The sequence below is a fragment of the Chelon labrosus genome (genome assembly GCF_963514085.1).
Source record: "Chelon labrosus genome assembly, chromosome: 8".
Taxonomy (NCBI): Eukaryota; Metazoa; Chordata; class Actinopteri; order Mugiliformes; family Mugilidae; genus Chelon; species Chelon labrosus.
In genome coordinates, this window is record NC_140358.1 from 19,048,220 (window position 1) to 19,074,178 (window position 25,959).

Consider the following 25,959-nt stretch of genomic DNA (forward strand, 5'->3'; position numbering starts at 1 on the left):
CTAGGATCTGACCCAGTGAACACGCTGAATATATCTATATTCTTTATGTGTCTCATTAGTTCAGGTTATGGATGATAAACCACACTGTGATTGATTGTCTGGACAGACAAATGTCTTTGCAAGATTGCAAGAGTGCTAATTTTTAATAACCAAAGAGCTCACAGAGACCCAATTAAAACTTAACTGGTAAGATTCTTCTTCTTTGAAATGGTAAGAACAAGGCCATCCTGAATTGAGGTCCTCACTCCTTTATGAGCATCCCTTTTTCATGTCCGGTACTTCTATCGCAACCTTGAGCATCTGCCAGTACCAACTCGAAAGCCCTCATTCATGCAAACAAAGAAAAAACCTCAACATTATAAAGAAAGAGACACTTAGCTGAGGAGTGGGGTTCGTAAGGAATTGAAGTTTTATTATGAAAAAAACTTTTTGGAGAAATTCTGCAGGGCTGAAAATCATGTCCTTCCTAACTTATAAAAGGAGATAACATCTCTAAACCACAAAGAAATGGATGGGCCTGTAATGAGATGTCTTTAATAGTAAAATAAAGGATCTTGCCAGGAGGGAAGTGTTGGCCAGTGTGTCGGCTTGTGAGCCATTAATATGTTGCAGAGATTCCAAATACAGCTATACACGGGACAAAAATGTTGTGTAATCTGAGACGAGAAAAGAACATATGACTCAAATTACAAGGATGCAACACCTTAAATTAAAGTTGTAGGCTACCAAAAGTTATTTTTTGCGCAGCTTGATCCCACAGGAGAGTGGGATTTACGGCTCTTTGAAGGGAGACGGATCTTGTGGATCCGTTCCTTTCAAAGAGTCGTTCAAAAGACTGCCTCATTTTTATATTTATTTATTTTTAAGAAACTAGCATGGCTAGGGGTAACTCATTTTATTACACTTTGCTTTGTTGTTTTTGTCATCACAAAAGTGCTGATGCATTTTCTTTGGGTCGTTTTGTCTTTTTGAGTCGCCAGCCGCTCACTTTGAATGTGCCATGTCCTCCTCCCCTTCTTGAGACCACTGCCTACTGACGCCCTCATATGAACTCGGGTGACGTCATGCAACATTAGCATGCAACATTAGCATTAGAGTAGCAAAGGAGGAAAAGGAACATCTCGAATCTGAAGAGCCGGTCAATAGATTCGATTCGTTCGTGAACGTCACAACGCTAGCCCACAGTTGGCTTGTGACTTCCACCCTCAACTCCTCCCCTCGGACAACTCCCTTTTGAGTGGCCAAATGCTCATTGTTAACCGTGACTTGTTCATATATTTTCATGATGAGTGATTCCTGATGTGGTTTTAGAATCGGTAGGTCGTGCCATAGCTGCGCTGCAGAAAGAGAACGGTAATGTGTAAAAAGAGAATCGGTAGGTCGTGCCATAGCTGCGCTGCAGAAAGAGAACGGTAATGTGTAAAAAGAGAGAAAAAACACAATGTCTGGTGGGCTGTTAGCAAATTAAAGTCTCAAAATAGATCAGAGTGACAAGAAAGACGTCCATCTTTATGTACGGTAGATCTCCAAAAGAATTAATGGCGTTACTCTGATGAGTGATATCCTTAACAGAGAGTAAAATTAATGATTCTTCACCATAAGGATCAATACGGAGGCCGACATAAACTTGACTTGAATAGAAACCAAATTTTTAGTGTAGTCTTCACTACTAGATTATCTGTAACTCATATCCCATTTTACATAATTAATTTATGGATTGTAACAGACTATATATAGCATTTCTCCCCCAAATATCCAACCCAGTAATTTTGGACAATACGATTCGACTCGTCCTTAATTGCTGCTTATCTGAAGGTGACCTGCTGTCCCCCCTCTGTCTCTGTGCAGTGCCTGCATCAACAGTTGGAGGTGATCCCTGGCTACGAAGAACTTTTGGCCGACATTGTCAACATCTGCGTAGACTATTACGAGAACAAAATGTATTTGACTCCCAGCGAGAAACACATGCTGCTTAAGGTAAACCCGCATTCGACACCTTCATCTGCCGCCAGTCTGTAACAGTCATTGCCAATTTTAGACAAATCTCCCCTTTTCGGTTTGTCAGGTGATGGGCTTTGGTCTGTATCTGATGGATGGGAATGTGAGCAATATCTACAAACTGGATGCCAAGAAGAGGATCAACCTGAGCAAGATCGACAAGTTCTTCAAGGTGAGACTTCGGCTTGTTTTGCATCTCTCTTGTCTGGAGTTGTATTTGTGTGCATAACGGGAGTGTGAGTCATTCCTTTCTTTGTTTTTCAGCTTCAAGTGGTGCCGCTGTTTGGAGACATGCAGATAGAGCTGTCACGCTACATTGAGACAAGTGCTCACTACGAAGAAAACAAGTCCAAGTAAGAAAACCTAGTTTACAGAAATTGGTGCATTGTTGCATGTCATGTCCTTTTCATTTCCCGTCTGTGTCTGAACTGATGCAAGCCAAAAAAATAAAAAAATAAATAAAAAAAGGCCTCATCCACAAGCACAATTAGAAATTGTTGACCACTGTGCCATCTGCTCCCGCCTGCCCCAACCCTCCACCTTCTCCCCTGTGTGCCCAGGTGGACGTGCACCCAGAGCAGCATCTCGCCGCAGTACAACCTGTGCGAGCAGATGGTGCAGATCAGGGAGGACCACATTCGTTTCATCTCGGAGCTGGCGCGCTACAGCAACAGCGAAGTGGTGACGGGCTCCGGCCTGGACAGCCAGAAGTCGGACGAGGAGTACAGAGAGCTGTTCGACCTGGCGCTGAGGGGCCTGCAGCTGCTGTCCAAGTGGAGCACGCACGTCATGGAAGTTGTGAGTGAAGCGGGGGATTGATTGTGTCGGCGCGTGGGCAGTGAGAATGTTTTGACAGTCAATATGTGTGGGTTTAGCAAGTAAGCAAAGTTTTTTTTCCCCATTGATCGTTCTGGTTTTGACCTACTTATATTTTTCCCGTTTTCCCTCTCAGTACTCGTGGAAGTTGGTACATCCCACGGATAAGTTCTGCAACAAGGACTGTCCAGGCACAGCGGAGGAGTACGAACGGGCCACGCGCTACAATTACACCAGTGAGGAGAAATTTGCCCTCGTGGAGGTGATAGCCATGATCAAAGGGCTGCAGGTAAAACAATGAAATACACCGATCAGCCAGAACATTACAACCACTGACAGGAGAAGTAAATAACATTCTTGTGACGACACAATGTTCCGCTGGAAAATTTTTGGACCTGACATTCATGTGGATGTTACTTAGTCATGTAGCACCCACCTAGACCAGACAAGGCACCCCCACCCCATAGCAGCGACACTCCTTGATGCAGCCTGACATAAAAAACAGCACAAGGTGTTGACCTGGCCTCCAAATTCACTAGAATCCAAACTGGTCAAGTATCTGTGGGATGCACTGGAACAAGCCTGATCCACAGAGGCCCCTCCCCTCAACCCATAGGACCCAAAGGCCCCCACTAACAACATTCTGTTGCCAGACACCACAGGACACCCTCAGAAGGCCAATGTCCATTCTCTGATGAGTCACAACTGTTTTGGAGGCACAAGGGAAACCTGCACAATATTAGGACATGCTTGATCAGTGTATAAATTGATCTTTTATTAATGTTTGTAACAAGTAGTAGTTAAATGACATTTTATAACTGGCTGTTAACCAATGATTGGTTTAAATAAGAAAGTTATTAAGTGAGACAAGGATAAGAAACCTTACCGAACAGCTTCAATGTCATCCATAGGTAACAGCAAAGTACACTAGGGTAAGAATAAAAATGCTTTTCGTACATGTGAAGCTGCAACTAGCAGACAAAATGCATAGTTCAGCGTAAAGGCAAGAGACAAGAAAAATGGTTAGCCTCGCTGTATCTGTTGGTGTTTCTTGGCTGAATTTGGTCTCCCCTTCAGACAGAGCATGAATAACCGTTTTTCCCCCTCTTTCCTGCCTTTGTGCTAAGCTAAGCTCAAAGAATGCGTTTTGTTATTTTCTCTTTGCTTGAATCTTTGACCTTCACTGTGGAGAATGATGCATGTGCGAAGTCTGGCACAGGGAGGCTGGTTTCACAAGTAGTTTAAAGGCCCGGTGTGGTTCACTCGCAAACTTACTGTAAGTGTTATGTGAGAACTCGAGAACGTCCATGCACAGGCTTTCAAAAGTTTTTGAAGTAGGAGACAACTTGCATGCAGGGAAATATTTGCATATTCAGTTGACACAGATGATTCTGCAGTTTTGCATTTATTGTCTCATTTGTTTGTGTATTTGGGCAACTACACAACAGCACTCCGATGTACTGTACTCTCACACACACTTACAGCCCGAAGCTAATTCCAGACACCAGTTGACGGGCATCAGGAATCCGTCCCTTAAAATACTGTACATATTAGTTTATAATCACTGCTGCGTACGTACGATGAAAGCAAATGTGGCAACGTGCAAGAAACGGAAGAAACAAATCATGCTGTTGGGCTAATTTTCATATTTTTTGAGCAGTTCCTAAGTAAATTTTGTGGTGTGGCAGGACACATTGTGCTGCTTTGGATGGCTGCTGCTAAGTAACATCCACATGAATGTCAGGGCCAAAGGTTTCCCAACAGAACCTTGGACCTTAACGAGATGATCAATGTTATTTATTACACACGTTAATGGTTTTAATCTTGTAAGCAGTGACCAGTTAATGTTATGTATGCAGTTTTGGCCAAATCTTAAAACCACCGTTGTAATCTGTAGGTTCTGATGGGCCGAATGGAGTCCGTGTTCAACCAGGCCATCAGGAACACCATCTATGCAGCCCTACAGGATTTTGCCCAGATGACCCTGAGGGAGCCTCTGCGCCAGGCTGTACGCAAGAAGAAGAACGTCCTCATTAGGTACCCCGTAAACGAAAGAATTATTTAATCATAAGAGCTTTAAATGAATCATGGCTCTTCTGTTCTTCAGTCTTAAATAATAAAATATACTGAATGTGATTCCGTTTGATTTGTCTGTAGTGTCCTCCAGGCCATTCGAAAGACTGTGTGCGACTGGGAAGGGGCGAGGGAACCTCCAAACGACCCCTGTCTGAGGGGGGAGAAGGACCCGAAAGGTGGCTTTGACATCAAGGTGCCCCGTAGGGCAGTGGGGCCCTCTAGCACACAGGTGAGATATGGAACAGAGAAGAGTCCCTAAGAAAAGTGAAAGCATTTACATTTGACCTACAACTGTCTGTAGAAAAACAACAGTTAGATTTCCTTGACACTTTAAATATGACTACATTTCTTGCCCAACAGTGACAAAAGGTTAATTTGTGGGTGTTGTTAATGGTATTTTAGTGTATGTCATTTCCCATAAATACACTTGTTGATGAAAAATGCTGATGAGTCAACTTGAACTTGTGGGCGTACACTGACGCGATCCATTGAAAGCTTCCTTGAATTTTCACACCCCTCCTTCACAGCGCTTCTGTTCTTTGCCTGTCAGAACGGACTGGACTTTTCTAGGAGGGGGGTGTGTTACTCCTTCTGTTTTGATAGGAAACATGGAAATATGTAAATATAGTATGGGTGGCAAATGAGTAATAATGGTTCACCACACACGTTTGTAATCATTCACCTTTGTCTGGTGTGACTAATACAGGTTTGTTATGGTGCCTGTTGGGGTCTTTATGTTTTTTGTCTTTTCTCCCTCCACAGCTGTACATGGTACGCACCATGCTGGAGTCACTCATAGCTGATAAGAGTGGGTCTAAGAAGACTCTCCGCAGCAGTCTGGATGGACCCATAGTTGTGGCCATAGAGGACTTCCACAAGCAATCCTTCTTCTTCACGCACTTGCTCAACTTCAGCGGTGAGCTGAAATTCTCAGATAGATTCCATTCGATATTTCCGTAAAGCTCTTGCACGGCACATATCTTAGTGTGTAAGAAGTCTTGATTGGAGGAGAAATTAAAGAATTCTGCGCGCCGTCCATCCCATGAACACCACATTTTAGTCCACAGACCTACGTCAGATGAAGATGACCGACATGGCTGATTGTTACGGATCATTTTAAAGCTAGTCTGTTTTCAAATTCATTCATTTTCTACTTGCCGTCTTTGTCCTTCTGCTGTCCAGAGGCCCTGCAGCAGTGCTGCGACCTGTCCCAGCTGTGGTTCAGAGAGTTCTTCCTGGAGCTGACCATGGGCCGCAGAATCCAGTTCCCCATTGAGATGTCCATGCCCTGGATCCTCACCGACCACATCCTGGAGACCAAGGAGCCTTCCATGATGGAGTAAGACAAGCCGACTGACAGACTCAGGTTGTGTTGCTGCTTAAAAAAAAAAAGACAAGCAGTGTTATAATGTCCATTCTCCTCCCCTCCAGATATGTGCTGTATCCTCTAGACTTGTATAACGACAGTGGCTACTACGCTCTCACCAAGTTCAAGAAACAGTTCCTGTACGATGAAATCGAGGCTGAGGTCAGGACTAATGGTCTTCTCTTTAATTAGTCTCATTTTAAATTCAAAGATTTCACTATTTTAATACTGTCTTTCTTGTCCTTAGGTAAACCTCTGCTTTGATCAGTTTGTCTACAAGTTAGCAGATCAGATATTTGCCTACTACAAAGCAATGGCTGGAAGGTAGATGGAGCAACTTCGTCTTTATACATTTTGTTTTTGGGCCGAACCTGTGAAAATATAACTTATATATCACACGGCATGTGTTCCACAGCGTCCTCCTAGACAAGCGCTTCAGAGCAGAGTGTAAAAACTATGGCGTAATCATCCCGTACCCTCCATCGAACCGCTACGAGACGCTGCTCAAACAGAGACACGTACAGGTACGAGAAACACGAGGACTGTCCTCCGTAGCTCACCTCCATCTGGAAAGACAACCATTAATTTGTCTGTTGTACTGCATTTCTTTCTTCCTATGTTGTGCAGCTGCTGGGTCGCTCCATTGACCTGAACCGCCTGATCACCCAGAGGATCTCTGCCGCGATGTACAAGTCCCTGGACCACGCCATCAGCCGCTTTGAGAGCGAGGACCTCACCTCCATAGTGGTAAGATCACACATCAGTGAGTGAAAATAACTTCTCTCCTCTGTGTATTCCACTTATCATCTTTCTGTGTCTTTCCACAGGAGCTGGAGTGGCTGCTGGAGATCAACAGGCTAACCCACCGGCTCCTGTCCAAGCACATGACCCTGGACAGCTTTGACGCCATGTTCCGCGAGGCCAACCACAACGTCTCCGCGCCCTACGGACGAATCACGCTCCACGTCTTCTGGGAGCTCAACTTCGATTTCCTCCCCAACTACTGCTACAACGGATCCACAAACCGGTCAGTTGGATGGATTAGGTATGAGACTGAGATTTTTAGTTTACTCCTTGATGTTTACATTTTTTCCCTTTCTCTTCCAGCTTTGTACGCACAGCTATTCCCTTCACCCAGGAGCCTCAAAGAGACAAACCAGCCAATGTGCAGCCTTACTACCTGTACGGGTCTAAGGTGCGGTATTCTATCTGTGGTTTGTATTTGCTATTATTGATAGGAAGATATTCATGGAAGCTTGTGCCGTGTGTGTAAAATAAAGCCGCCATCCTTCTGCTCCAGATTAACGCCGTCTCTGCTTCTGTTTCTTCTCTTCTCAGCCTCTGAACATCGCCTACTCCCACATATACAGCTCCTACAGAAACTTTGTTGGCCCGCCTCACTTCAAGACCATCTGCCGCCTCCTTGGTTACCAAGGCATTGCTGTGGTGATGGAGGAGCTGCTTAAGATTGTCAAGAGCCTGGTATTTATCTTCATTTTCCTTCCCTAAAAATGTCCTCCCCTCCCCTCCCCTCGCTGTGTCGAATTCTCACGCTTATTATTCTCTCTCCTCTTTGTGCCCTCTCTTCCCCTCGCCTGCTGTGCCACATTGGTCTTCTCCGTCTCTTTGCAGTTGCAGGGCACCATACTGCAGTACGTAAAAACACTGATAGAAGTCATGCCCAAGATCTGCCGCCTACCGCGCCACGAGTACGGCTCCCCAGGTGAGCTTGCATTCTCCACTATTACAATGAAAAGAGGCCATGTGGAGTTACATCTGTAACATTTACAGCATCAGTTTGAACGCCTTTCAGACACTGCATGCCCTCGTGAGTTGGAACTCTTTATTTGACTCGCGGTGAGTCAAATAAAGAGTTCGATAAGAGGACAAGAGTGTTCAGAATTTCCCGTGAATAACGTATTTGGTGTCTGTTGGTTGGATTGTTGTTTATTTCACTACATTGTGCCAAATAGGAATGTACTAGCAAAGGTTAGATTAACACATGAGATTCACATGAGTGTGGCATAAACTTAGTGTCTGAGCTATTCCACATTTGTTGAGATGGCCACATACAGTCAATGGGTGGCGAGCTATACTGCTGACAGATGAGTGGCATGACGTTTGTGAAGGACGGGTTATGTTAGAGTTACACAGTGAAGGGAAAATTGTGGCATATCAACTTAACGGGAAGACAGTGCTCGACTCTGCACCAGAGTTCGGGCGTTTACTACTGGGCAGACCATGTGATGAGACCATTACAGTCTGTAAATGAAATGTAAAAAAAAAAATCACAGAACCCAGAACCCACCAGCCGGCTTGGGTCTTTCGTATTTGCTTGCGTGTTCTCCCTGCGCCTGCTTGAGTTTTCTCCGGGTGCTTTGTCTTCTTCCAGCATTCTAGAGAAATGCACGTTGGGTTAATTGGAATAAAAGGAATGAGCACCGGCACATAAAAAAACTCAAACATCGATACCAATATATATGTGACAGGTTAATAACAGCCAAACTTTGGAGATCCTCTGAGTTTTTATGTGGGATCAGCCTTTTCTTTATTTAGCATTTTGTGCTAAGCTAATGTTAGCATGCAAACATGCTAAAGTAAGATGTCAAATGTTAAACAAAAGTGTCTTATTTTGATACGTCTTTATCACGTCACTTATTTTCTCTCCTTTTATTAAGTTACACTAAATTGAATACATTCCACAAAAAAAATCCAAGAACATCATTAACCCACGGTGCAGTCTGTGAAAGCAGATTCACCTTTGCTGTATCAGATCACATGTTTAGTCTAAAGTGGACATATAAAATATCCACTTTTTTCAGAATCACTGTTGCAACAACGCACACACACATTTACAGATTTGCCGCTCGTTTACTGGTCCCGTTTCCTGTTATCTTACAAATTCAAATCCATGGATGCCACGCAGACTGCCTCTCTGACTGCAGTTATGCCTTGAAAACATCAAACGGTGCTAGAAAAAGGCTCGGCTACAATTTGCAGATGTATTAAAACACTTGTGGACAGCTTGTGAATCATTGCTTAATTCAGTCAGGAGCAGTATAAATGGAGACCGACGACAAATTGCATCAAAATCTAGCCATTCAAGAATATCCCTTGAAAGGTGTCCTAATTACACTCCCAAGCACCGTCTCGCTTCCCGACCTACTTGTGTTGCATCTTTGTATATTTCCTGATCTGCCATCATGCATTTCTGCTGCGGCTGTGTGCGCAGATTACAGCCAGTCAGACTGAATATCCCTATGAGGTAACATAAGATAAGATAATCTGTAGATTACTGATGTTCTGTACCTTGAGTTCCTTACCTGGCTTACTGCCTGTGATCTTACTGTCAGCAGTTAATGATCCTCCTATCCTTCCTCCGCTGTGAGGGCCTGATACCAAATGTGGGTCAGGGCAGCCGGGCAGACCCGCTGACATCCTCCTGATTCATCCCGATAGCTATGAATTATCAGTGACTTAATAAGGTATTAACAGGCAATTAATTCTTGGCTGAAAGTCTGAGAGTCGGCTAGTACAGAAGTTGTAGGTGTTCCCTGATAATAAAAAATGTGGATTTAGCAGAGTATCATGGCTGTATTATACAATTTCTGCCATTCCAGGTATCCTGGAGTTCTTCCACCACCAGCTCAAGGATATCATTGAGTATGCCGAGCTGAAGACAGATGTCTTCCAAAGCTTGAGGGAGGTGGGAAACGCCATTCTCTTCTGCCTGCTCATCGAGCAAGCTCTGGTAGGACATCCCCTCTACAAGTGTCAAAATCCCAATTATCCTGTACTGTTAATAATATTATTATTATACTCCTGTTTTCTCTATTTGTGATTTTCTTGCCACAATTTATTGTCTACCCTGATTCTATTGCTTTCTCAAGACACTCCCCTGCTCTGATAATTGTGCTCAGTGGACAGGACCACTATTATGTCTTGACTGCTGTGTTTATGTGGGTGACCAGTAACCTGGGTGCCTGAAGGTTTCTGCCCGATTTATGATGTCAATTCACCCGCTAATTCACATGTGGGCAGAAACTGGTCAGGCTCTCAGTCCACGTGCCCCCAAAAGTGTGTTTAATATTTGATGTTTTTTTTTTTTTTTCTGAAATACAACTCTATTTTTCATTACACGCTGGCAACTACCACAGGTGGTAAGGATTTAGGTCTTGTCGAAATAACATTGAGACCAAATATGTTTATTTCTTCTCTTCTTCTTCTTTTTTTTTAATCTCTTGTTGGTTTGGGTTGCCGTGTTTCTATTTCTTCTTCATGTTAGTTTGACACTAATTCCGCCATGGAAGCAAAAGGACTGAGATTGCGAGATTTTGTGAACATATCGCAGTTGCATAAATATACACTGCCTGTCCAAAAAAAAAAAAGTCGCCACCTGGATTTGACTGAGCAAATAGGTACGAGCCCAAACCCTAACCCTAACCCTAATGGATAATTACTGCATGGGCGATTATCTTTCAGCGGGCAAGAAGTTTAACCACAACTGATGCAATGAGTAGCTTCTCATTTCTTAAACAACCATGTTGAAAGACACATCCTGTGGTCATGGAAAAGATGAGAAATCATCTAAGGAGATTGTAGAAACTACTAAAATTGGGTTAAGAACTGTCCAACACATTATTAAAAACTGGAAAGATAGTGGAGAACCATCGCATCAGGGTAAGAAGAGAGGCAGATAAAGTGATGCACCCATCATGACTAGTGTCTACTGTACAAGCCTGTGGGGGCAGTGCTATGATCTGGGGTTGCTGCAGTTGCTCAGGTCTAGGTTCAGCAACATTATGTTGCCCAAAGAATGAGGTCAGCTGACTACCTGAATATACTGAATGACCAGGTTATTCCATCAATGGATATTTTCCTCCCTGATGGCACGGGCATATTCCAAGATGACAATGCCAGGATTCATGGGGCTCAAATTGTGAAAGAGTGGTTCGGGGAGCATGAGACATAATTTTCACACATGGATTGGCCACCACAGAGTCCAGACCTTAACCCCATTGAGAATCTTTGGGATGTGCTGGAGAAGGCTTTGCACAGTGGTCAGACTCTCCCATCATCAATATAAGATCTTGGTGAAAAATGAATGCAACACTGGATGGAAATAAATCTAGTGACATTGCAGAAGCTTATCGAAACAACCTTTTTTTTTTTTGGCCAGGTAGTGTATTATTAGTATTTGGGTACAGACATTTGACTGTGATGGTTTAAAAGTAAAAGAATAAAACATGCAGACACATTTGTCAGCTTTGTTCCGGTATCTGTTAGTCCTTGTCTTCCATGGAAGAGGTGATTTCTGGTTTATATATTTTTCTTTCAGTACAGCCTTGTGCTTGACTTTATACTTTCGCCTCCATACTCTCTTCTAATTTGGGCGCCCTGTAATGTACATGCAACACTAGTCAGCTCTCACTCTTTTCTACCATTCTCGTCTCACCACACTGACCCGTGTGTTTATAACCTGTGTGTGTGTCGGTTTGGATTGCCTGTAAGTGTGTTAGGAGTTTGGGTGTCCCCCGCTTTCATCACCGCATGGCTCACCTCTCTCACTTCTCACCCTCCTGACCCTTCAGCCGAGGTTTCAAGATGCTGCTTTTCTGCATTTAGTTTGATTCACCACCAGTTTGATAAATGAGCCATCCTTTGACCAGCCGAAAGAACACACTGATATTATGCTTGGCATTCTAGATGCTCTTAAACATGACCTCTGGCTGCTAAACCAGCCTAGATGGGATTTTGTGCTCATAGTCTGACAACTTATAATCCCGTTAATATCGGCCTGTCATCATGGCTTGATAAACATAGCCTCGCACTCACATTCACTTATCTTATCTCCCTGTCTGCGTAAGCTGGAGATCGTGTTGAGTAATCCATCAGCATGCACTTAAAATATTGCATTAGTCGTTTAAAAGAATAAGGCAAAACGTTTCCAGTTCCAGGGCAGCAGCTGCTTTTGAGACTAAATTAAGGAATTCAGCGAAACCCAAATCACCTCATGGCTACCTGCATGCTTTGTAAGGGTGTCAGTGAACCAAAGAGGGTGAGGTTCCCGATTGAAGTCGTGTTTTTTGTTTGTGTGTGTGTGTGCTCCATACTTAGTCCCAGGAGGAAGTGTGTGACCTGCTTCACGCCGCCCCCTTCCAGAACATTCTGCCCAGAGTCTACATCAAAGGTATTCAACGGGGTTAAATGTGGTGAATTGAGGGCAGATGGGTGGAAATCGGATTACTTAAAGTTTGGGGGAGTTTTTGGGAGCATTGCCCCACATCTCCTGCCACAGCATGTGTGTAACTGTTGGTGCTTGTGTTGTACAGAGGGAGAGCGTCTAGAGGTGAGGATGAAGAGGCTGGAAGCGAAGTATGCCCCTCTCCACCTTGTGCCTCTAATCGAGAGGTTGGGAACTCCACAAGTGAGTTTAACACGTTGTATGAAAAATAAAAGGCCTTGAAAGCAAACATATATAGTTCACAGTATCTATATCAAACACATTAAATTGTGTGTTCTATACATTTGTCTTTCTTTTCACCAGCAAATCGCCATAGCCCGGGAGGGAGACCTGCTGACCAAAGAGCGCCTGTGCTGCGGCCTGTCCATGTTTGAGGTCATCCTAACGCGCATCCGCAGCTTCCTGCAGGACGGGGTGTGGCGCGGGCCTCCGCCCACCAACGGCGTGATGCACGTCGACGAGTGCATGGAGTTCCACCGCCTGTGGAGCGCCATGCAGTTCGTCTACTGCATCCCCGTGGGCACACACGAGTTCACAGCAGAGTAAGTAACGTCCGGCTGACGTCCGGCTGACGTCCTGCGTTTGCAGGAGTCGGGGATCAGCCACGTGGAGTGTGCAGCTAACCGCGATAATATGTATGATGCAGTTGTAAAACGGCACATGTTGTAGGGATGGAAATGTTGAGCTGTTTACGCGCAGGCAGAATTATCAGTTCTCTGACCGCTGCAGAGGGTGGAAGGAAACGTGCAGATAGGTTTTAGATAAGGTAAAGGGCAGTAAGTTGTTGGAATTTACTGTAGGTGGAAAATGTGTTTTTGACTAGATTGAGTGTATGTGGTTTCAGTTTCTATTTTTATTTTATTTTAGATTTCATTTCAGTTTAATTTTTCATTTTGTTTGTGATTCATTAGTTCCTTTGCTCATTTTTTTTTATGATAGTGAGGGGGACGTTTGTTACGGGCAACAATGAAGGAGGTCAGAATAGAATAGATAGTTTTGTTGTGCATCCAAACCACAAATCCAGTTATGAGGGGATGATATTTTATATTCAAAATGTCAAAGGTCAGCTTCACTTCGTTAAGTCTCCACTGCATTCATTAAAGTTTTTTCACTGAAATTCTCATTTCAGTTAAAAACTAGTTTACGTTTTTTAGGTTTTATCTTGGAGTCCTGTCTGTTTCTCATAAAACACCTGCCTGCTGCCTCTTCAGTGATTTTACCAAGAGACAGTTGAATATACTTGAAGCAGATTTGCAGCAGTAACAGAATAATTATTAAAATGTAAATTATTTTAATGAATCTCTCTCCAGCAAGTGGACGTTGAAATTCAAACATTTGTGTTTCATAAATTGGAGATGCTCGTGAAGCTTTCTGCATTTACCCATAAACTGATGAGGGAATCAGACAGTGTCAGTTGTTCTCAGCTTATGTGGTGTCAGTTTCTTCTTCAGTTCATTAATCCCTGAAGCCAATTGAAGGCAGTAGGACAGTCATGTTTTTACACTGCTTTACGCTTTGTGTTGTAATAGAAATCGTGCAGTTTGTGCTCGAGATGTTGAATTGAAACAGCTCTTTCCGGCTTTCTTTCCAGCAGGAGTGTGCTTTTATGTTTTATTCCTGGAAAACAGAACGGTTAAAAGGCTTCTGTGTGACATTCTACGACCATATGTGGTGTGAGATGCTGTCGAACTGACTGAAAAGTCGCCTGCCTGCTGTTGCGCTCTTCTGAAATGCCTTACCAGAATTAGGTTAGGTTTTGAGATGATTTTGGAGGATTTTTTTGTTTCTTTTTTTTTTTTGTTGTTGGAATCTGTGTCTTTGGAAACACTATCAGTTTGGTGTGAGTAAAAAAAATAATAAGGCAAACTATTGCTTAAATGCCTTTCATCTTGGCTGAGGTGGAATAGTTGGCATATCCACAAAGAGAGGCTTAAGGCACGCGATTTCTCTCGGTCGACACAGATGCTGCGGTGACCGATTTTGCTCCTTCTGCTGTATCACGCTGCCACTCATCCTTCACGTGGCTCTGCTTCGCTGGGAGAGCTGAGAATAAATAAGTAAACAGAAAGAGGGGAGTTGGGCATGTGTGAGCGCACTTCGGAGCCAGACATTTTTCTGTGTCGTGTTGCACCCTTCTGTCACCCCAGAAGGGTGCAACGCCCTCTCGATAAAACGCTACACGGTATCCTCGCGTCAGAGGAGGCGAACTTCTGTTGCACCATTAATTATGCCGCCTTGTCGCGTCTCCTTAAGAATTCATGGCATACCCTGTCCCGTGCGTGCTTCTCCTTCCAGGCAGTGCTTTGGCGACGGGCTGAACTGGGCCGGCTGTGCCATCATCGTCCTGTTGGGACAGCAGCGTCGCTTTGACCTCTTTGACTTCTGCTACCACCTGCTCAAAGTCCAAAGGCAGGACGGCAAGGATGAGATCATCAAAAATGTGGTGGGTATACTCAATCAACTTCATTTCCACACACCCCCACACACATAGGTGATATTTGGCTTGTTTTAATTTAAATATATGCCCTTCTTTTCTTCTCTCCTCTCCTCGACAGCCCCTGAAGAAGATGGCGGACCGCATCAGGAAGTACCAGATCCTCAACAATGAGATATTTGCCATCCTCAACAAGTACATGAAGGCGGTGGAGACGGACAGTTCCACTGTGGAGCATGTTCGCTGTTTCCAGCCTCCTATACACCAATCTCTGGCTACCACCTGTTGAAAAATAAACCCTTGCCATATAGGAGACACACACACACAAACACACACACACATTCCCCTTAGCTGTGATGCTAATTTCTGCCTCTTGCTGGTCTTTGAGAGGTGTCGGTTAACGCGATGGCTCCACACTTGTTGTCAGAATCCAAAGACAAACCCTCTCATACTGTTCTTCTATTTAAAAACGCGGCTGTCTTTGGATTCTCCAAAGAAGTGGACCAGACCAGAGGTGGCGGTGTATATTCGCACCTTTTCTTTTTATTCGTGTGGCTCTCTCTCTCTCTCAGACTCATGCATGCCTTCTCTTTCTCCTTCAGCTGCACACCTGTGCATTTGGACCACTGACGCGAATGCCAAAAGAGAACCTCTGTTTACTTGGCGGCACATAGCGGAAATTGCAGTCGTTCAGAGTCGTTACATTTGAATTTTAGAGTTCACAATCAAGAGCTGAGACAAAAAAAAATAAAAAAACAACAATTATCAGATAAGATTTAATTACTCAATTGTGCAGCAAATAGTTTTTCTAAGTTAAATAAAGATCTTTTAAGTTCAACATGGTGCTCTTAAGTGCTCCTACGGCTACTAACAGTACTAGCACTGGCACCAGCAGGCCTGTGCTATCGCTATGTGTGCCCTCTATTAAGACCCAAACCTGTTTATCGTATCATTTCAGTCGCATTTGTACAATAATCTGGTCGACCCGTGTCCCTGACACATGGTCTCTACGCCTACGTCTTCTACACCTTAGCTTGCTTTCAGAAGAATGGAGGTACTTTTTTTTTTATTCGCTTTTATTTAACTTACCTCCTAACACCTTTTTTTTTATTATTATTTGGTACCAGTTCCACTGTAAATTTCACTGTTGGGAAAAAAGTGAAGTGTTGAGTGTTGTAATTGTTCTTGTTTTTAATTATAAATATTTTAATTTACACACCCACCGTATACTCTCCTCTCCGCTATTGACTGGAAACCTCATGGACTGTTTTTCTTTTTCCCCCCTCACCTTTGTCTGTTGGAAAGATTTTTATATTCTGTACATGAATACAGTGATATTATTTACAATTTGGAGGAGACACATCTTCGTCTGAGTAAATGTGTTTGCTTTTTCGAGAGTTAAAAAAAACATTAGAAAATACCTCTAGGTTGTATAAAGACAGTGCTGTACTAGATTAACCTGTTTTGAGTGTGAATGGATGACATTGGTCTTGCAGACTTATAAAAATACTCTCTGCGTACAGTAAACGAAGGAAATCATAACTAAAATGTCAATTATAATTAAAGGGCAGTTTCCTAAATATAGTCAGTATTTACTATTGTTGGACTTTTGCTTTAGATTTAGCAGTGTTATCACAATATGCAAAAAAATAAATAAAAAATTATAAATTGTCCCTATTTTTTTCATATGACGGAAAACAAATGAGTTATTAAGAATTCCCCAAACAGCCCTGTGATCTTTTTCTGCTCTGTTTTGAATGAAGAAAGTTTCTTTTGTAACTCCGGTGTCTTTTTATCATATTTATTCAACTCCGAGTTATTGTTCATTTAAAGGTTAATCTAGTAGAAACTGAAGGTACCAATGTATCATTTCCAAACCTTAGCATGGCAAATGTAATTTATTGTCATCAATGGCTCCATTTGTGACATGAGGCTTTGTTTATGATATTGTTGTACAAGTGACCATGTTTTGAAGTACAAAAAAAAAGAAGAGAAAAAAAGTGGAGAAAAGAATATAAAATGTACAACGATGGTCCTGCAAAGGATTTGAAATTATGTTGTATTTCCATGAAATAAAAAATGTTTAACTGAACCAAATGTTGTATTTAAGAGAGTTTGCTTGGTGGTCAACTGGGTTTCCTATGTGGATAAGGTGTGGGTAGGAATATTTAGACTGCTGACCAGTACCTTGTTATTGAAAATATAATTTCCTTTTGGTACACAGAATCCCTCTGTTCACAGCTGAAAAAAAAAACAATTTAACGTCACATCCTAATTTCTTGATTGATTTCCAGATTATAGTGGAAAATGTGGAAAATCTACTTTTTGACAGGTGCATTACAAAGAATGTAGGAATATATACACCTGTGAAAGATGGGAATGGGAGGTATACACACAATGAGCACTTTAAGATAACAAACAGAAAAACAAACAAACTAGAAAAACAGACAACAAAAGTGTACGTACTTTACAATTCAGCCATATTTGAATTTACACACAAATCAGAATCAGTGAGTTATTTCGTTTGAGCGACATGACGGCTTACGTGAATAATGACGTAATGACGTAACACGGGACTGGCTTCCTATTGGCCAACGCGTACACAAACGTGCGTATGACGTTAGTTTGAAATTTCAGCGGCCGATCGTTTGTTGTTGTCTGTCATCGGGAGCTGCGCTGCAGCCTTCGCGACTCTGTTGGAAATTCAAAGTTAGCCACACACACTGGTCCAGAAATGTCTTTTTCGAGAGCCCCGTTGAAGAGGTTCAACGAGAACGTAGGTAAGTAGCGTTAGAAAAGCTGGGCGCTAGACGCGCGTTGCCAAATGATCCTCTTAAGTTAGCATGTTAGCTCACTGACTTAGCTATTTGCTAAGCCGACGTCAAGTTACACTTGGTCAGTGTGATACCTTGGTGGGTTTATCTAACTAATTAAAACAAGTTAGATATATAACTTTATCAAATACTTGTTTACTTTGTATCATCCTAACGTTGTGATGTTGACTGAAGGTTGCGCGCCTCCACCGGGGTCCTATGAGATCAAACCTGGGGACCTGAAGGGAGCTGCGTCCTTCGACAAATCCGATCGATTCAGGCCTGTTAAGGCAGGTGAGTGGACTTGACAGTCACAACATAAAACAGTGCCGCTGAAAACACAATATTTCTGTGGCATTCATTTTCCTGATCTGTCTCTACAGCGGCTCCTGCAGCTGCTCTTCCGCCCCCGTCCCCTTCTAGAAATGTGTTTGTGTCTCCCATCCGCAGGACCATGTCGGTTGACGGTCTTGTAAGTCCACTGCCACTTCAACATTTAAAATGAATTCAGCCACTCGCGTTGACTCTACCAGTCCGTCACTTGCTTTTAACACCTTCTTAATGTGTTATTAAAACCCAGGTTGAAGGATCTAGTGTGAAGAAGGAGAAGAATGGTATGACGGTGGAAAGGAAGCAGCAGAAACTCTTGGAGAAAGAGGTACTGTGCCTCAAAAACACATGTTCTATTGTTTAACCCCAAACTATTGGTTTAATTGCTAGTTTTCTATGCTAAAGCTTGTAAGCTCTTACCCAGGGACACTGTTTGAACTGATGTCCATGGGCTGATGATGCAGGACAACTAAAACATGGACAAATAAACCGCTTTTACCACTTAAACTCACTAAATACTGCGACTATTGAACTCTTTAAGTGGAAGGGGTGTGCAGTAATGTGTAACTTTCATTTTAGAAAGTTATTTCTTTTTGTTCTAGTTTTTAATAATTTCAAAGTGTTGCTTTTCTTTCGGCTTTCTGTGTCTGCATTTTCACTTTTGTTGTACATGTACAATGACAGTAAGGACACCGGTTAACAGGTGTTCACAGTGTCATTAATCCTGTTACTGCCTGTGTTGGTGATGACTTTATTTCTCTCCAGATCCGCTCCTTGGTGCATCAGCGAGGGGAGCAGGATCGCCAGTTGCTGGCCCTGGAAGAGGAGCTGAAGAAGGTGGAGTCCAAGCTGCTGGCTGCAGTAAGGGAGAAGACGGGCCTCGCGGCAAATGTGACCACACTTGAAAGACAGCGAGCCGAGCTCAAGAAAGTCAACGAGTTCCTAAAAAACAAGGTGCGGTGATTTAAAAATCCTCCCTTATGACTCATTAATGAAACGTTTCTTATGCTATAAGGATGTATTTTACCAAAAGATACTTCATGAAAATGTGTCTTCACATTTTTTAGGTTTCTGCTGATACTACAAAAAAGAAAATCAATTCTCTCTCAATGGAGCTGATGGAGGCTAGGAACAACTTGGATGCTAAAAACAAGGTATGTCATCCTTTACTGGTTTAATCCCAGCTAAATACTAGGTCAGTGTTAATAAGCACGTTCTCAGCCACAGCAGAGTGTGCTTATGTCTAATGTTTGTGTTTGTATTCAGGAGCTGAGTGTCCTGCAGATTAACACTGAAGGCCAACTGAAGGTGTTAGAAACTGACCTCCAAGCTGCCAGGGCCACTGTCACTGCTCTAAAGGACAGGAATAAAGACTTGGGTAAAATCTATGAATACATAAAGTGTCACCAAAAAGACAGATGTGTTTTCTAGTATCTAGAGATGAACTAAATGTACTTCTGTTTTAACTATTTACAGAGGACCTCCATCAAGTTACAAAAACCCAAAATGAAGACTTGGAGAATGAAAATGCTAGGTTACATGGTAAGAGTCTGTGTATGACGTTCTCTACACTACAGTTGTTTGAGAAGGACAACACACATTTTCATCATCTGCGGTCAAGTTACAAAACTTCAACGTCAGCATATCTCCTGCACACAAAGATGCACGTTTGTCCCTGCTATTGCTCGATGCTGCTTGATGTACAAATACCTTAGTTAGAGTTGGATGTAACACAGTTCTTGCTTCTGTTTGTTGATATGCTTGCTGTTACACTGGTGATTTTTCCAGCTGTGATACGAGAGCTGAAGGAGGAGGTCCAAGTATTGCAGGGATACCTGGACTCTGCAAATGACCAGATCCAGGTAAAAACTATGTCTATAAAGACACTTTTTACTAAGCCCTTTCCCATCTTTCAGTGATGCTTTGTGAAAGACAGGTGTTATCTGTGTGTGTGATTGTAGGATCTCCGATTGAAGATTCAAGAGAAGACACAGGAGACTACCAAAGCTGATTCTCAAGCTGAGAAACTACAGTAAGCAAATGCTTAGTGCTTCCTCCTATTTTATATCCGCTGTATGGCTATGCCACGTACACTCATTTGTCACTTTTCCACAGCCAAGTAGAGTCTGAACTCGAGCAGCGCACTACTGAGCTAGAGACAGCCAGAGATGCGCTGAGACAAAAAGAGGAGGAGGCCCACAAATTCCAGCAAGAGCTGCAGAGAGCAAAGGAGGCTTTATTTGAAGTGGAAAAGACGCTGGAGAACCAAGAACAGGAGTTTAAGTCTTCACAAAAAGCTCTGAGTCACATGGAGGAGCAAATAAAGTTGGCCCATCAAGAAGTTCAAGACTTTCAAGCGACAGTTCGCCAGCAGGAGGTAGAACTTGTTCGGCTGAGGGAGGTGCTCAGGAGAACAGAGAGGGAGCTGGATGAGAGGGTGGCACATCTTGAACAGAGGTGTCTGTTTTCCGAGGAAGAGAGAAGTATGTTTATCCTGTTCCAGTAACTTTGTTTTTTCAGATGGAATAATAATGTGAAGTTTGTGATGCATGTATTGTGTGTGTGTGTGTATGATGGGTTTTAGGCAGGACTCAGGAGGAAGGGCTGAGGAGAGTGGAGGAGTTGAAGATGGAGCTGAACTTGCTAAAGGAGGCTAAAAAAGTCGAGCAAGAGAGACGGATTCAACTTGAGCAAGAACATGCTGCTCTTACTGAGGAATTGACGAAAGAAAAGGTTAAACATGTTTGTCCAATATCGACTAATAGTCCAACATATTGTAGATAATATAAATACTCTTTTGACTAACATTTAGAGCAGTGGTGTTTAAGTTGCAGATTTTATTTATTTATTTATTTATTTATTTATTTATTTATTGGTGTACAGGCACTTGTGGATTCCCTGTCTGTGCTGGTGGAGCAGGAGAGGGACGACTCTGAGGAACGGTCGAGACAGCTGAAAGAGGAGATGGAGGAGGTGCTGGGTGAGCTTGCTATCATGGAGGATGAGGAGCAGAGGAGGCAGGAGGTGGTGGAGAAGAGTCGGGGGGAAATCCAGAGGCTGCAGAAGGAAAACGAGGAGCTGGAGACGCAGCTCGGCAATGCAAGGGCTCTTTTGGAGAAGTAAGAAACCAAAGGCCAAACACGGCTATAGTAAATATGACGGTGAAACTTTGAGCGACTTTCAGTTAACCTTATCAAGACAAAGTTTGAAAGTCGTTCTTGGATTAAATAAGGCGTACTCGACAAGCTTGCAACGGAGCACCTTTTTTGGACTTGTTATCACTGCCTGTGTGTTACTATTTAGACTCGGAGGCAGCTGTCAAGACATGTACCAAACATAGTAGAGAAAAATAAATGAGGTAGCCAGTCCATCACACGTGTGACACAGTCAGTGGGTCATCGTCTATTTTTGTTTATGGCCAATTTCAAGTTTGCAAGTCACCTCACTACTGCAACATTGTTATGTAAGGGCAGCAGGTCACATGTTTTCTTCTTTTATTAGACGGTTGGCAGCAGAGAGTGACAGTTCAAATATGACGCGTGATGTTTGTTGAGTGTCATGTTGCTATTTTCTTAGAATCTTTTGACGTGCACCTTGGAACTAGAGCTGCCGTTATGGATTATTCTGTTGTCATTTAATCTGTCAGTTATTCCTGCCAGTTATTTTTTGGGTTAGACAATAGGTTGTTCATTTGTTGTTCTGTGTCTTAGATGTTGCCTTCAAATTTGTTATTTGGAAAGACCAGCTGTCTAAACCTAACAATATTCAGATAATTATCATAGATGACAAACAAATCAGCAAACTGTTGGGTTTGAAAAGGTTAGAAACAAAGTTGGGATTTTGCCGCCTGTTAAAAATCACTTAAATTATCCATCAATAACCAAAATATTTGTTTGGTTTTCTTTAATCGGTGGGATGATTAGTCTGCAAGCTACAAATAAATTATGGCGTCTTGTGGCGTGATTCACCAACATAACTTTTTAACACAGACTTTTGGGATTGATATTGATTTTTACGTAACTAGTACTTCACAAATCGGTGTATTATTTGTTTTAGGACTGTAAAATCAATATACCATCTAACAGTGAAACTGCGTGCTTGTAATTTTTAGTAAGGGCGGTGATGTGGCTGCGCTGAAAGAGAAACATCTAGATGCCACAAGAGAGCTCCAAGAGGCGTACGCCAACTCACTGAGCAAGATGGGAGATATTGTCACCGAGCTGGAAAGGTAAGCACTGGAGTGTCTGTATTTCTTGAAAGTCGGCTTTAATCGTGTTTGCTTTAGGCTTAAAATTCCGTCTGCATGTGGGCTTTAAACAATGTTTGTCTTGCCTTGCAGCACCAAAGAGGCTCTAAAGGGAGCAAAGGAGAGACAGAGAGAACTGGAGGAGGCGGTGGAGAGAGTGACCCACAGAATGAAGGAGGAGATGGAGAGAATGGCTGACCAGAAAGAGGAGGAGATCAAGAGAGTTAGGGAGGAGTTTGAAGAGCACCGCACGAGACAATTAGCAGAAGCGAAAGCCAGGGAGGAGAATTCAAGGTATGCTTCAAATTAGTCCCGATCAATCCCCCCTCCCTCCAATTCCGATAACTGGATATTGAGTATCAGCTGACCTGAGTCCCGATCCAATTGGTTTCAAATTTTAAGCAGCACGATTTGTAAATCAATCAAAAACTAAATTTCCTTCTATGGTGATTCACCAAGGCCCTTTTTTTATCTTACTTGTTTTCTCCTAGAGAACGCACATGTGCACTGTGCCATTGGATTAAGTACAATAGACTTCAAAATCAATCCAATGTAGGCCTCTATGCTGACAGCTGAATAGCTCTGCTGTGCTTTAAAAAAAAAAAATCTTCCTCCAATCAATTGCTCATTTTTATTTTATTTCGCAACCATAAAGCCTTTTTTGTTGTGCAAAAATAAATAACAGTAAAAAAAGGAAAAGTATGTTAGTTTCGAACACTAAAAACCTTTAGAGCTGGATGGTTTTAGCAAAATAAATAGCCTACAACAAACTGAAATATACTGTGTGGTGTATAGCTTAACGGTGTGGTGTATAGCTTAACGTGAACATTTACTCTGTCACAAGAAATACTAAATCAGTGTTCTGTTGCATTATAAAAAAGGAGGCACTTCCAGGCAGCAGATACATTTAGCTACGCTCTTTAGCGTTAGATTGTGGTTCACTGCAGCTGTAAGAAAAATGCCTTGACAGCCCATATACTCCTAGGGATATCCCTGTTTAAAATCTACTTTCAGACTGTGTTGAAATAAGTTCTCCACTTTTATTATATCCCCTTTTTCTTTGACTTGGTAGTGTGCTGCTGGAGGTGCAGACTCGTCTTGCACAAAAAGACGAGGAGTTGAAGGCCACAGAGGCGAGCTACGCGGCTCAAATCAGTCAGCTGCAGCACGAGCTACATCTGCAAACGAAGGAGAAGGAAGAGGCGCTGGGCCGGCTGGAGGAACAGAGAGGTCATATTGTTTCTCGACTTCAAAGTGAGACGGAAAAAGCCCAAAAGCTGGTGGAGGAGGTCTGCCAGGAAAAAGAGGAAATAATTCAACAGCTCCAGCAAGAAAGAGAGGAGAAAGTTAAAATTCAGACAGCCCTTCAGGAGGGACAAGGAGCATTGGAGGTTGAAAGGAAAGATCACCAGCAGGTCAGGTCAGAGGTGCTCAGACTACAGGCCACGCTTGAGAGTGTAGACAAGGAAAGGAAGAGTCTGCTGTCTGAGGTAGAGCTCAAAGACCAGTCCAGACGTGCTCTCGAAAATCAACTAAGCACTGCCGAGCAGGAAAGAAATCTGCTTCAGTCTCGCCTGGATGTGGTTGAACAAGAGGGTGTGAGCCTCCAGGCCAAACTAGAGCTTATGGAGGAGAGGATGCAGGGTCTGCAGCGCGAGGTGGAAGAACAACGCCAAGGCGGACAAGCTCTGAGGGATCAGGTGAAAGTACTGAGTCAGGAGAAAGTTACACTGCAGTGGGAGGTGGAAGAGCAGCGGCAGGAGCTCCAAAGACAAATAACTGAAGCACAAGAGAAGAGGTGAGGAAAACTCAGTTATTTTATGTTTGCGATCAAGGATATTGATATAATTATTGTTAAATTTTAATTCTTTATTCCTTCCCTCTAAGCTCCCAAAGTTCACAAGCCGAGCAGTGGAAGCAACAATACGAAGAGCTGTTTGCAAAAGTCAGGCCCTTCCAGGTTAGTCATGAATCTTATAAGATGAGCTTTAATTAAAAGCTGCACTAACACCAACACCCTCAGTGTATTAACAATGAGGGGAAAAATGACTTGTAGTGATGAACCCACAGATAATTATCATCCTTCTTTGCAGTTCAACTCAGCTCTGGTTGTCATTCAACCTGTTGTTGGAAAAGGCCAGGTCAACCTATCTCGTCACCCATTCAGAAACAGAATATATAATACAGCAGCAAAGAGCTCAGACAAACCCATCTTATGCTCCTTGCCCAAGGTCAATTGGCTGAGAGACGCAGTTAGCGGTGAAAGTACTCCAGCATTTAGCAGTTAAAAAGATGAAAATGATTGCTAACACTGGAAACACATGCGCTATATTAATTAGAACACGCAACAGCATGTCGATGGTGTGTTCGGCCCCCAGTTGAAAACGTCCCAATTTATGCAAGTTAAAATAAAATTAGCTCCAACGCTCTCAATGTTCATGTTGCTGTGCACCCACAGGAACAGCTCAATGCGTTTGCAGCAGAGCGAAATGCACTACTTAATGAGAATGGAGCAAACCAGGAGGAATTAAACAAATTGGCCGATGCTTACGCTCGCCTCCTGGGGCACCAGAACCAGAAGCAGAAGATCAAACACGTGATGAAGCTGAAAGATGAGAACGTCTCCCTAAAACAGGTAAAATATGACAACGGCATCCCAAAACACGTTTTTTTTGTTTTGTTTTTTTTGTAGCTCATGTGCCTGTACTTCGTCCTTTGTATTTTTTATTTATTTATTTATTTTCTTCTCTGTGTGTGTGTGTGTGTGTGTGCGTGTGTGAATAGGAGGTGTCAAAGCTTCGTTTCCAGGTCAGCAAGCAGAAGAGTGATCTGGAGCAGCTGAACTCAAAGCTCCCCAGTGCTCCTCGCCGAAGGTTTGATCCCAGCAAGGCTTTCCAGCACGACAAGGAGAACAGGCCAAGTGAAACAACTGAACCTCTTAAAGAAGGTGAGCAGTGAACTCAAAACACCTCGAACCTACACGAGGACAGAACTTTTCAAAATATCATAAAAATTGAACCTTTTCTGTTGATGATTTTCAATTCCACGTAATTACAGAGGTATTAACGGACATCTGATTATTTCTTTGTTTATATAGGAAACCAATATGAGTAGTGGAGCTCTCCTTGCGGACACGGGATCTGAAAACTAATGGGTGGGCAAATATGTATCTACGGTTTGGTGTAGCTATGTTTTTATCCACAATATATAATTATAAGCAGCATCCCACATTTTAATGTTTTACAGCCTTTTATGCTAAAATTTTTAGATCGTAAGTTGATATAATTGTGCTGTTAGGATTTCTTTTTTTTTAAAGAAATGCATGTAGTGTGTGTGAACAATGGATACAGCAGTGTTTTTTTAAAAAAAAATTGAGCCTTACTTGCTTACAGTCAGAAAAGCATTAATTGGCATAAAAATATAAAATACGCTTAGATTATAACTTTAGTCTTGTAACCTCCTTAGCAATGCTTAGGGTAGCGGGACCTGTAATAATACCTTGTGGGATAGCTCTTTACAAATTTCTTCTTTTGTAAATAAAGACAGACTTTAATATTCTTCTTAAACAAAAGTGTTGCTGAGATTTATTTGCTTCCCAAGTGTAAAAATGCCATGTACAAAACCTTTTTTTTTGTT

General features: G+C 42.6%; 2 protein-coding genes across 4 annotated transcripts in view; both read left to right on the forward strand.

The window, feature by feature from the left end:
• The window catches only part of cyfip2 (cytoplasmic FMR1 interacting protein 2), a 29,895-nt gene extending 12,793 nt beyond the window's left edge, over window positions 1-17,102 (forward strand). For all 3 annotated transcript variants that reach the window (XM_084550190.1, XM_084550191.1, XM_084550192.1), the window contains 23 exons: window positions 1,849-1,977; window positions 2,066-2,170; window positions 2,263-2,351; window positions 2,559-2,796; window positions 2,951-3,103; window positions 4,712-4,851; window positions 4,972-5,119; window positions 5,653-5,806; window positions 6,073-6,229; window positions 6,322-6,418; window positions 6,504-6,580; window positions 6,672-6,780; window positions 6,884-7,003; window positions 7,084-7,283; window positions 7,364-7,451; window positions 7,595-7,738; window positions 7,889-7,979; window positions 9,877-10,007; window positions 12,374-12,446; window positions 12,589-12,683; window positions 12,804-13,042; window positions 14,796-14,943; window positions 15,056-17,102. In XM_084550190.1, the coding sequence (XP_084406316.1) occupies window positions 1,849-1,977; window positions 2,066-2,170; window positions 2,263-2,351; window positions 2,559-2,796; window positions 2,951-3,103; window positions 4,712-4,851; window positions 4,972-5,119; window positions 5,653-5,806; window positions 6,073-6,229; window positions 6,322-6,418; window positions 6,504-6,580; window positions 6,672-6,780; window positions 6,884-7,003; window positions 7,084-7,283; window positions 7,364-7,451; window positions 7,595-7,738; window positions 7,889-7,979; window positions 9,877-10,007; window positions 12,374-12,446; window positions 12,589-12,683; window positions 12,804-13,042; window positions 14,796-14,943; window positions 15,056-15,223 (3,093 nt within the window). In that variant the 3' untranslated portion in view covers window positions 15,224-17,102. The remainder of the gene's footprint in view (window positions 1-1,848; window positions 1,978-2,065; window positions 2,171-2,262; window positions 2,352-2,558; window positions 2,797-2,950; window positions 3,104-4,711; window positions 4,852-4,971; window positions 5,120-5,652; window positions 5,807-6,072; window positions 6,230-6,321; window positions 6,419-6,503; window positions 6,581-6,671; window positions 6,781-6,883; window positions 7,004-7,083; window positions 7,284-7,363; window positions 7,452-7,594; window positions 7,739-7,888; window positions 7,980-9,876; window positions 10,008-12,373; window positions 12,447-12,588; window positions 12,684-12,803; window positions 13,043-14,795; window positions 14,944-15,055) is intronic.
• Window positions 17,103-17,482: 380 nt separating this feature from the next.
• Window positions 17,483-25,938, forward strand: hmmr (hyaluronan-mediated motility receptor (RHAMM)). Its single transcript, XM_084550252.1, has 20 exons — window positions 17,483-17,714; window positions 17,943-18,041; window positions 18,131-18,219; window positions 18,328-18,405; window positions 18,843-19,031; window positions 19,145-19,231; window positions 19,344-19,455; window positions 19,554-19,619; window positions 19,866-19,939; window positions 20,039-20,109; window positions 20,193-20,560; window positions 20,662-20,810; window positions 20,961-21,196; window positions 22,189-22,305; window positions 22,417-22,617; window positions 23,396-24,121; window positions 24,211-24,283; window positions 24,782-24,958; window positions 25,108-25,270; window positions 25,421-25,938. Exons 1-20 carry the CDS (start codon window positions 17,669-17,671, stop codon window positions 25,435-25,437), a joined length of 3,138 nt encoding a protein of 1,045 aa, XP_084406378.1. The 5' UTR covers window positions 17,483-17,668; the 3' UTR covers window positions 25,438-25,938.
• Window positions 25,939-25,959: the final 21 nt, after the last annotated feature.